Below are 12,308 nucleotides of genomic sequence, written 5' to 3'. Positions count from 1 at the left end.
ACCAGCCACGCAGCTCAAAGGGGTCGTGTCTCCATCACCTCGAGGGGGGACACTCTTCCAACAAGCCACGCCCCGGAGCCTCATGCTTCAGATCTCAGCGAAGACTATCTCCACTCGGGGAGGCCCTTACTGCCCTCTCCGCAGCCTGCCGGTGGGACATGACCCACCGTTACGATCAGGACGGAAGTGGAGGGTTGAACTGGGAGAGGCCTTGAGAATACTGCAGTGGGAGAGGAAAGTTTCTTCTAAACTTACAGAAGCCCTGATTAAAATGTCCTCCAGTGAGCTGTGATACCTCCCTGCCTGCTCACTCTAATGATGCTGGTGGCCTTCATGATGCCAGTAAAATCTAAAACTCTGTGCCCCAGACTGGTCTTTATTGCTTTATTTTGCCGCCAGGAGTCCAAAGGGTCGCAGCTCCAAAGATGAGGGAAACATCAGTGACACTAACGACAGTCAGAACCTTGAACAAGTCAACAGCGCAGGGCAAGGCCTTGACGTTTCCAGTTGGCCACAGAGGGAAGCTAAGAGTGCTTGCAATCCATTGATTCCGTGAACATTTTTTTAAAATTCCAACCACATGCCAGATAGCTGGGGCTAGAGCAGGTGTGCAGATATTAAAGAAGTCTTTGCCCTCAAAAGGCAACATGAAATAACAATAAGAGCCCAGGTGTTGGAGTATAACAGGTTCAAGTTCAAATCCCACTTCTGCCTCTTAATGGCAAGTATGCGACTCTGACCCTCAGGCTCCTCCTCCTAAACTGGGAACAATCATGCTCACCTTGTAGGGTCAGAAATAACGGATGTGAATGCCCAGGGCAGGAGCTGGCACACACCATACCTAGTTAATGCTGTCTCCTTACCTCTTTCAAGGAATCCTGGGCACGGAAAGATAAATGCAGAAAATATTATACTACCATGTGGTAAGTGCTCTAGTGTAATTATGTGCCAAGTGCTATAGGAAGGATCACTGGTGCTGGGACGCAGTGGAGAGACGGGGGTGGCGGGGAGAGCAAGGTCCGTTTCCATGTGAACTGACTCTGAAGACGGATTTTTACATTACAAGAGGAAGAAGGCAGAGTGTACCGCTTGTGTACAGGCATGGTCTGGAGGACAATCAAAAGTTAGATTAAGACCGAAGCATGGGGTACATGATGAAAAGGAAAGATGGGTCAGGCTCAGGAGTCTGGAATGCATCCTGCAAGTATCCAGGAGCCAACGGAAGGAATGTGTCATCTGGGTCAAATCACCCGACAGAAACGCCAAGGGCAACCTAACGCAAATGAATGAAGGCTGCAGGACATACGGCATGAACTTCTGGTTTTGTATGACCATTGTCAGTTTCACAGGTGTTTTGGCTTTATTTACAAGACGCAGGAAACTAATAGAACAGGAGGGAGAACACTCAAAACGCTGGCAGACAAACCTACCCCATAACGTCTTCTTACCAAAATGCCACACACTCACCTCTCTCTCAGTTCTTTCTGGGTGTTCGTTTCCACTTCAACTGAATTTCCTGGAAGCAGAGAGAACATCAAGAAGGAAAACATTAAAAAAAAAAAAAAGTGCTCCTTAATAATTTCTTCCTCATCCATTTGTTTAAACAAATGTTTAAACACTCTTCATAACAGTCCTGGATATTTAAAGTAGGAGTACCAAGAATACCACTCAGACTCTAGACTCCTCCTTTATCACTGCTCTGGCGCTAGTTCCAGGAGGAAGGTGACAGCCCCGACTCTAGGAAGCAATCACAAAGGCGCTGCCGGGGACAGGCTCTTCTTCCTTCTCTAAAACTCTGATACTAACAGAGTACAGGCTGCTTACAGGAAACGGGTAACAGAATCAAGAGAAAGAAGATCGCTACCCTCCAGGTACCCACCACAGACGTGTTACTGGCTTTCCTTCCATTCTTTCTTCCACGCATTCTGACATGGGTGATACTGTATTGCGACTTAATTTTTCACTTTGGCCTTTATTATGAGCATTTCACTTACCAAATTTGCCTTAGTAACGGTGTGTTTAATGAGTACATGAATATTCCCTTGGAGGTGGACATGGACCAGTTTCTGCCAGTTCCCTAGCTGATGTCTAGGACCTCACCAATTTTTCACTTAAAAAAATAATAAAATAAACATCTTTGTGCATACAGCTCTATCTACGCTGAAACTATCTCCTCCGGAAAGGCTCTCAGAAGTGGGATTCCTAGGACAAGGAGGCCATGAGTGCAGCTGAAAAAGCTGGTGCCTGCAGCAGGGGGAATGACTAGAAGCAAGGACAAAAGAAAACAAAATAAGTGGCTCAGAACGCAGTCGGGGACAATGCTCTGCGCCCCCTGCGTGTCATCATGCGCTGTTTGAAAGGAACACGTGAGCCCAGATTTCAGAGATGAACAACTTTAGTTTAAAGATACTTCAGAACGCTGGAAACTGCAGACAGGGAGGAGCTCGATGAAGAAACGAACGCGTGGCTAAAGGAAAAACAAGCCTCCTACGGCAGCGCTGGAAAGATGAGGCTATAATTAAACTGCACCCACACGTACCATTTTCAAAACTACTCATAAAAGGAAAAGTTCTCAAACACCACAGTGCGGAAGAAAAGATCACGGGAGACACGCACATCTGCTCTGTATCTTGTGGTTCCCACCCACAAGCTCCTCAGGCCGGCTGGGTGGCTGCCAGGGCTCCCTCTCCGCCCACCGGGCCGGGCCCTGGGCACCAGCACCATGCAGGGCGCACGGGCTCCGGGAATGGGTGCTGAGGGCAGTTCCTCGGTAGCCACCGTCTCCTTCAGGCCTCACAACAACCCTATGGGCACAGTGTCCAGATCTCCGTTTGAAGGTAAAGGCATGAAATCCAGGAGGTTGAATGTTCCCACTCTCCCATTCTCCCCACTTCCCACTCTCACCTACTTTACTGCTTCGGTGAAGCAAGGTCAATGGAGACATTCTCACACCTGCCCCACCACAAATCCATATCTCCATCCTCCGGTTCCATCATGACCGAAACTGGTGTGATATCTGGACTCCCCAAGAGGTAGGGAGAGGTGGACAGGCCTCCACCCCAGGGGATGCTCTCAAGGGCTCCCCCTCTCTGTCCCCTGCATCCCATCTCAAGGGAGGAATCTACATCTGATACCCCTGACTGGTCAGATTCTAAGACCCTGACATTCCAAGTCCCACATGAAAGGGCATGGATGAGCGTATCTTAGAAGAACTCACTTGGCGTTTTCCTCTCACACCTGCACAGGGCTGCTTACTAATGTTCAGTTAATGATACGATTTTGGCCCTTAGACCCTAAGGATGGGCCGTCTGCCCCAGCCTAGCCTTCCAAAGAGCTCAGGGCTCTACACGTACTAGCCAGGCAAGCAATAAAGCGACATCTGCTTCACATTTACCAGCGTCCTTTAGAGGCACGTGCCTCAGGGACTACAACTGGCCCAGCACAGGCTTCAAGCACTCTGGCTCACCTAACCGTAAACTCATCTTAAAACCAGCAAAACCTCTCCTCGATTCCTAACTAAGTCCACGACCACAGAAGGAGTCCATGACCCGGATGCCACCAGCAACCCTGGGCTCCCCTTCTTCAAACCAGAGATGCTCTGGGGAGCTTGTAAGGACTCAACAATTGTACTCCACTCGTTTCGCTTTCACCACAGAGTTCTTGAAAACCAAGTGGCAAATTGTTACTGTGGGACTCATAGGGAGATCGTCAGTACCACTGATGCATTGAATTTCTTGGTGGACTCTGCCTTCACACAGGTGACAGGGTACCATCTGTCAGGCTATTCCAGAAGCTTAGGAAGCACGTCATGGAAACACTCTCCCACCTCTCAGGCAAATCTTATTGCTACACCTAAAAAGCTGTGGAGTATGTGGCAGTGGGGGGGTTTCATCTTTCCAGATAAAGAGACATCTAGTTATCCGATACGTAGCTGAACAAGCACGAGAATCACGATGCAGGACAGGCTTGTAACTGATGGACCCGCCTTCAGTCCCCTCCCCTCACTGACCCCTCTGTACTCGGCCACCACGTAAGAAGCCTCTTTTGAAATGGCACTCCCTAGGTCTAGGTCAAAGCCCATCAATCGTACAAAATTAAGTTCAAATATCAGAGCCTGGCATCTCCTACATGACCCAAATGCTTCTTCCTTTCCATCTCACTGGTAATTCATATTAAATATTGACAGTCCCCCTCCCGGGTGCCTGTGCCCGATACTGAGGATACAGAGATGAATGAGGGGCCCGCCCCAGTGAGTTCACAGCTGAGTGGGGACGGTGGACCCAAAAGACAACTACACAGCAGCGCTGTGACAGAGGCAGCGTCGGATGCTGGGGGAGGACCCACAGAGGAGACAAGCACGATCCAGCCTGGACCATCAGAGAACTCACAGGAGGCGACAACTGATCTAGATCTTTCAGGCAGGAAAGAACTGCTTTATAAAGGTAAGAAGCAGCTAAGGTGCTGTGTGGAGGGCAGATTCCACAGATACTCGGGAGAGAAAATCCTCCCATTCCACTGGACAGCCTGGCTCACATAGCTAACCAGAGCCTGCACGCCCCATCACCACTCCTGAGACACCCTTTCCCACCAGCTGTGAATCCTCCCAGTGTGGAAGACTGAGCTCCAATATCCTTTCCTCCTGGAAGCCTCCCTTCAGAGTCCACAGTGCCCTCCCTCCAAGCTCAACTATGTGGGCCAGACAGAGGCAGACCACATTTCATCCAAGGTTTATGTAGTATGGACCAGAGCCAGTCCATACCACATAAAACTCCCAGCAGCAGCATCAAATCCTGACGGGGCACTACTTGTCTGGTCCCTTCCCAGGCTGGGAGGCCAGGACAAGACCAGGCCCCCACCTTCCAGGAGCTTACGCTCTGAAGAAATAAACTATGCCCACAAGAAATCACTGCTGTCACCGCCTGAGCTCCCACTACTGGCCAGGAGGACACCAGATGCTTTAATAATCTCAATCCTCACCAATAACTCTGCCAGACAGGTGCTATTACCTCACAGAGGAAATCTGACCCTTAACCACAGAGGTGGGATTTGAACTCAGGCCTGTCTGGTTCCAAAGATTCTGTTCTCTCCACCCCATCACATGGCCCCCATCACAAGGCCAGAAGTGATGCCATACGCGAGCTACAACTAATCCAGCAACAAAGAAAATGAATAGGTTTGCTTTCACTTGAAGTGAACAAAGGAAGCTTCCGGGAGGACGGGCAGAATTTCTAGAAGTGGAGAGGGAGTAAAAGACTTTTAGAAAAGGACTGATTTGAACAAAGTCCCAGAAGTGGGGAAATGCAAAGCCAGGCCCACGGAAATTGTTGACAAGGACACCCAATTTGACAGGAGTGTGAGGGGCATGACCTCATGCGGGTCAGGTTAGGCTGTAAAAACAAGCTGCCTGGGCTCAAATCCAAAGTCGGCCACTTCCTGTGTGACCTTGAGCAAGTAAATTAACCTCTCTGTTCCTCATTATTAAATTAGGATATTAAATAGTAGGCTGAGAACAATGCCTGGCACACAGTAAGACCAGCCCTCCTCATTGGTTCTCCTTCATAATCATCATTATCATTCCGAGGTTAGAGGGCTGGAAAAGGCAGACCGTGGAAGCCCTTGAAAGAAATGGATGCTTTGGTCCAGAAGAGAGTGGATATATGCATATGCATAACTGATTCACTTTGCTGTACACCTGAAACTAATACAGCACTGTAAAGCAACTATACTCCAATAAAAATTAATTAAAAAAAAAAAGAAATGGATGTTTCGGGTTCATCCCTGTGGCAAAGGAGCACCAAGGGAAGGGATCCCAGCACTGGCTTCTACTTATGTGGCTAAACCCTGACACACACGGTGAGCTCTCTGAGGACAGGGACTACCTCACCATCTTCTTCCTCGGCACTCATTCAAAAATACCTGAAGACAAAAACACGGCCCTCCTGATTCATGCTACTGCTCTCAGGAGGCACCACGGACAAGGATACAGTGGAAAACCTGGGACTGCAACACCAGTCCTTGATCTATTTGGGGTCTCAACCCGCTTTGAGAATCTAAAATTTATAGACTATCACCCCAGAAAAACACCCACACTCACAAAGCCTGGAGCAGGGCTCCAGACCCCTAGTGAACTCCCTACCTAGCCTATGGAGCGAGGCAAGAATCCCAGCTCTAATCCTTACCAGCATTAAGAAAGCACACTACCATCCTACTTCTTGGGTTCTACCAATTAAATATCATTAAGGAAATAGCAAGGATATGCACAAAGATTCCAATCCACTGTCCTTTATCATAGCCCCAAACTGGAAACGACCTAAATATCCATCTAATGGGGAATGATTAATTATGGTACATTCATACAAAAGAATGCTCTGCAGCCACTAAAACCTACAATGTAAATTAACATTTATTATCTATAATTGAACAAAGGGAGAGGTTGCAAATCGTCCTACTTCCACCAAAAATACACACACGTATAAAAAGGTCTGGAAAGTATACACTCCAGGGTGTTCATGTTTTGCTGTATAAATGATAAAATTATGGGAGTATTCGCTTATCTGCTATCCCACAATAAACATGTACCGTTTTGTATTAATAAAAAAAAAAGGGCTACATTTAAATTTTTTAAGAACTCATGCTATGCAACTACCTCAAATATAAAATTACTTTATGGTAAGCTCATTTCATAATCCAGGAGCCAGACTCTTCAGATGGCATCCCAGAAAGACCCACCTCTGTTACATTTTATTCTCTAAGAAAAAGAGTTGCTGTAGTGAGGATCCTGAGACTTCTATGCCTTTTGTAGAAGAGAATTAGGTTCTGTGTTTGTGTTGTCTGCTAAGCCCGAAATGCTTCTGCTTCCAGACCCATAGGAAACAAGAAGTGAGATCTCCCTGGGCTTGTCAAGGTAAATAACTAAAAAATAAATCAAGGGGAGGCGGGTGGATGAGGGAGGGAGGGCATCTGGTGCCAGAGGCAGTCTCTCTCAGCCTCCCACTCCCAGGTTGAGGGCCTGTAGGAAGAAAAGAGACAGATGGAAAATGCCTCGGGCCAGGAAGACACAGCTCTCTCTTGAGGACCCACTTATCCCTCCAATAATAAAATGGAAACTAGCTTATTTGGAAAACCTTAGCCAGAAAAAAAGTAGATTTCATAAAGCTGGAAAAAGCCAAGTGCTCCTGTGTCAGAGATCCCGGGAGCTGGTACTAGAAAATCAGCCTGTGACGCACCTAAGCGGTTGGGCCCTTCTTAAAAATGGAGGAAAAACATTCCCTGGGCCCAGAAGGCCAAACTACCCCCACGTTCTATCTTGGCATCACACTGAACACACGTGGACCCTCATGACCCATCTGTGTGGATGTATGAAGACTGAGGTCAAATCCAGGTTCTGCCATGTCAGTTGTGACTTTGAGCAACTGACCTCCCTCTGTTAAGGCCAAGTTCCTCACATAAATCAAGTTGCTCTGAGGATGAAGCCCCCAGGCTCACAAGTACAGATGCGAGTAAGCACTCAGGACTCCAGGGCCATGCACCGAGCCACGCACTCTGCCAAGGCCTCACGTCCATGATTTAACTTGACCCTCATGACTCACAAAGGAAAGCCTTTGATGCTGAGCAGAGAGCGGTCATGACCTGACTTACACTTTGTAAAGGACACTCTGGCTACAGTGAGAACGGACCGCTGTGGGACAAGGGTGGAAGCACAGAGGCTAGAGGAGAGGACCCCAACCACCCAGGCGAGGTGATGGCAGCCAGCTGGAGCCGTGGCGGCAGGGAAGGGGAAACCCGCTCAGATCTGGAACCGGCGCTGAAGGCAGGGCTTCAAAGGGGCAGCCAGTGGGGTGGGCGGGAGTACGACTCTGAATGGTGTCTTCTTAGGGGCCAAGGGAGGATGAGATTCCCCAAAGAAGAAGGAGCAACCGCAACCACTCTCAGAGGGTTAGGAAAGATTATCAGTAATGTGTGTGGGGGGGTATATATGTATGTGTGTATCTATCTAGAGAGAAAAAGAGAATGAGAGAGGAAGCATGGCAAAACGGATGAAGCTGGATGAAGGTATAAGGGAGATCTTTGTTGAGATCTCAAACAAAATGCAAATTATTATTTTTTAATTGTAATGCGATAACATCTATTCAAGTACCTAGCACGTAGCAAAGGTTTTCTTTCATCCTTTCTCTGACCACCTCTGGCCCCTGAATATGTTGTTAACCAATGAAAGTTTGGGTTTTCTTGTTTGTTTGTTTTGTTTGTTGCTGCCAACATTTAAAATCCACAAGTCTTTACCTGCCAAACCCTGGTTTCCATCTTCTCTTGAAAATTTGGAGGAACTGGCAACCACGTGGCCACGCCTCACCAGCCTGGCCCCCGAGGCCCCTCCACTGGACCCCAGGTTTGGAACACTGTAGACTGCCAACCACGCAGAAGTGGCCACCAGGAAGAAGCAGCCACCAGAAGGAAGCAGCGGCCGGTGGGGCTCTGCCATCATCTCATCAGGGCCGAGGGGCGAAAGGTGAGGCCAAGGAGTCCGTTCCTCCTGGGCCCCTCCAAGAAGTCCTGGATCAATTCCTGATGGGTCTTAAGATCCGCAGTCCCTCGCCCCACTTACCCTTGAGAAACAGATTTTCCAACTGCTTCAGCAGCTCTGCGCACTGATTCAGCTGCTCCTGGAAACCCTCGGCCACACGGCAATCCACGTCGCTGGCCTGCAGCAGCTCCTCAAAGGCCTTGATCATGGCGTTCATGTGCCGCCGATAAACGACACAGATGCCGTGGCTGTCCTTAATCTGCTGTCGTTGAAGGGAGAGCTCCCTGGCTTGGGCCTGAACTAATGAATCATATCTGATAAAAGGAGGGAAAAGAAAATGCTTGGACCGCTTTAGAACTGAATTTCCATGACTTGAACACTAATTGGAGAAATGACAAAGCACAATTTTGAAAAGCCTGCAGCTATGCAAGTATCTATACTTCTGGAAAAATTGCAACTGTACAAGGTCACTCCTCCTTCGATTTCAAAACAGCCAACAAATGCTGGAACAAAGGCTGTTCTGCAATATTTTTAACCTTACGAAGCCCCCAATTAAAGTACAGATTGGCAAGGACTCAGGAGAACAATCAGTTTGCACTCACTCTTCAAAAATACTACTCCGAATTGTAGAAACGAGTGCTCCAAGGGTCAGGGGACCCAGCACAAATTCTCACGAAGGACAGAAAAGAAACTGTAAGGCAGGAAAACAAAAACAGGACTCTCTCCTCTCACGTGAAAGGTCAGAGGATAATCATAATCCTAACTACCATTTACGGAGGGTCTACGACCTGTCAGCCACTGAATTAAGTGTTTTTTTATAAGTTATCTGTTCCTCTCAATCTCGCAACAACTGTATGAACACCCCGTTTACAGGAGAGGAAACTGACTCTTGGAGATGGCAGGTTGGTTAAACAGTGAAGACTTCTCACTCAAACACAGCTCTGCCTTCAAAGCCCAACTCTGTTATTTGCAGTGAGGGGGATGGACCTAGAGTCTGTCATACAGAGTGAAGTAAGTCAGAAAGAGAAAATCAAATACCGTATGCTAACACATATATATGGAATCTAAAAAAATAATGGTTCTGTCGAACCTAGGGGCAGGACAGGAATAAAGACGCAGACGTAGAGAATGGACCTGAGGACACGGGGAGGGGCAAGGGTAAGCTGTGACGCAGTGAGAGAGTGGCATGGACATATATACACTACCAAATGTAAAACAGACAGCTAGTGGGAAGCAGCCGCATAGCACAGGGAGATCAGCTCGGTGCTTTGTGACCACCCAGAGGAGTGGGATAGGGAGGGTGGGAGGGAGACGCAAGAGGGTGGGGATATGGGGATATATGTATACGTATAGCTGATTCACTTTGTTATACAGCAGCAACTAACACAACACTGTAAAGCAATTATACTCCAATAAAGGTGTTAAAAAAAAAAAGCCCAACTCTGTCCATACAACACCGCCTCCTGATGCCACATCCATCTTTCCCTATGTGAGCCCACAAGTATTAGTCGGCACTGAGAAAAACGCAAGTTCAGGAAGCATGGCTCTGTCTTCCTTACCAACTGTGGGCGCAGGAAGCTGGCCACAGAGTGGCTTGCCAGAGACCCTGACCCTTCCGTTCGCCATGTTCCCGTTCCCTGAAACGATGACTGGCAACCACCTTCAACCCCACGTAAGCACAGAGAGATCACGTGTCAGCAGCACTGCAGGTGGGACCGGTTTAATGGACGAGAAAGAGCCCGAGCATCAGCACAGGGTACCGTGGACCGGACCAGCTGGCTCTGCAAACCCTCCCAGGCCACCTTCTCAGTCACGGCAGCCTCTCTGGGGCCCCATTTCCTCACCTACAAACACACAGTTTAAGAACAACTCGTTCTGGGCTTCCCTGGTGGCGCAGTCATTGAGAGTCCGCCTGCCGATGCAGGGGACGCGGGTTTGTGCCCCGGTCTGGGAAGATCCCACATGCTGCGGAGCGGCTGGGCCCGTGAGCCATGGCCACTGAGCCTGCGCGTCCGGAGCCTGTGCTCCTCAACGGGAGAGGCCTGCGTACCGCAAAAAAAAAAAAAAAAGAACACCTCGTTCTCAGGTGACTGTGAGGGTTAAGTAAGAAAAGTGCCTCACCAGGGGTCTGACCCAACTACCTCTCACTAAATACCAGCTGCCCTCAAGCACACGGTCTGGGAGGTCATGAAACATGCACTCTGGCTCCTGCCAATTCAGAACAATGTGTTTGTCTCAAATTAGTGTCGAATGAAGGTCAGCTTTACAAATGATCCCATGTTTGTCGAAGCTCGTGAAGCAAAACTGTATATATCTATGCCCGTAAAACGTATCTTCGTGACCTGAGGATTCTTCTCTTTCAACACAGGCTTATGTCTCTAAGGTGACCTTGAAGGGTACAGATGTGGCCAGGATTTACTTTCCTCCCACCCTGCCTAGGACATCAGTTTCAGCACCGCCCTCTCCCCGCCGAACCCCTCCACCTCACCACCCCCCCGCCAGCACAGTAAAAGCCATTAACAGGGTCGGGGTAAACACTGCCATTCGGCAAACTTACTATAACTCACCAGGTGACTGGTATAAAACCTTTAACCCCGAGTCCCCAACCTGAGGAGGGCAAAACCTGCTTGGCCAATTTCAGAAGACACAGACTAGTATGTGCACAGCCACTGTTCCTTGTGGCCTCACATGTCCCTTCCCTGCAGGCATAGCTGCCTTAACGGTGCCTTCAAGCCTTCCCCAGCACACACTGGACCCCCATCACAGGGCAGCATTCCCTTTTAGCTCAGGGGCGCCGACCTAGTGGCAAGCTGGGGAACTGCAGGCTTAAACCTGGGAGAAGACAGGTGGGACATACCTTGAGGGTGAGAGATCTCTGAACTTATTCTGCAGGCTATGGATTTCACCGAAAAGTTCCATGTTCAAATTCTTCTCCTTCTGCAGCTCATATTCCTGGTCCACCAGCTGCAGTCTGAGGCTCTCCAGCGCCCTGCCGTCAATCATCTCTGGGGCCAGCGCGTGGAGGATTTTCATGTGTTTCACATAACGTACTTGGTGCAAACCTGAAAAGGTCATTTCTTCTTCATCGGTACTGCCCTTGGACTTGTTCAAGCCGTCCTGGGCCCCTTCTCTCCCGCACAAAACTGTGATGATGGCCTCACTGAACTGGGAGTGCTTTTGAAGCTGCATTATGAAGTTCCGGTAGACCTCGAGCTCGGTTTCCAAGTCACAGATTTTCCGTTTTAAGGTTTCTTTATCATTTGAGGTATCGCCGTTCTCCAGCTGATCAGTCTCAACCACAGTGACTTTAGCGGAAAACGGACTCTTAGGACTCAAGTATGTAGCTACGGAAGTGGGGCCTGGAAAATCTTCAGAAGTATTCTCTTCGCATGGTGGAAAGATGGCAAGGTCATCAGGCTGGTAAATTTCGGAGTCTGAAAATCAAAACACATTCATGTCGGTGTCTCCATCTCCACCGCTGAAATCCATCCCCTCGGTCCTTCCTCACAGCCACCGCCAAGCAGAAACCACCGCGGGAGCCTCCCACCAAGCCCCTCTGGCTCTTGGCCTTCCCTCTTCCCTCTCAATCCATCCTCTTCCTCAGAGCGACTGTTCTAAAAAGTGAATTCAACCATGATAACCACCAACTCCCACCTAAATCGAAACTTTTTCTCACGGCATCTGAGACCCTGCTTGATCTACTTCCAGGCAACCTTTTCAGGAACATCCCCTGGCACCACCTATGGAGAGTCCCTACTAAATTAACCATAATTCCCTGCACACACCA

The 12,308-nt window shown here is 48.8% G+C and overlaps 1 protein-coding gene across 4 annotated transcripts in view; it reads right to left on the bottom strand.

The window, feature by feature from the left end:
- CDK5RAP2 (CDK5 regulatory subunit associated protein 2) overlaps positions 1 to 12,308 on the bottom strand; it is a 184,105-nt gene that overhangs the window by 31,092 nt on the left and 140,705 nt on the right. For all 4 annotated transcript variants that reach the window (XM_081236387.1, XM_081236386.1, XM_081236389.1 and 1 more), the window contains 3 exons: positions 11,379 to 11,955; positions 8,603 to 8,835; positions 1,468 to 1,516 (listed from right to left, as the gene is read on the bottom strand). In XM_081236387.1, coding sequence (XP_081092513.1) covers positions 1,468 to 1,516; positions 8,603 to 8,835; positions 11,379 to 11,955 — 859 coding nt within the window. The remainder of the gene's footprint in view (positions 1 to 1,467; positions 1,517 to 8,602; positions 8,836 to 11,378; positions 11,956 to 12,308) is intronic.

This window comes from Mesoplodon bidens, assembly GCF_964165515.1.
Source record: "Mesoplodon bidens genome assembly, chromosome: 6".
In the NCBI taxonomy this organism is placed as follows: domain Eukaryota; kingdom Metazoa; phylum Chordata; class Mammalia; order Artiodactyla; family Ziphiidae; genus Mesoplodon; species Mesoplodon bidens.
This window is presented reverse-complemented; position numbering and strand designations above follow the sequence as displayed.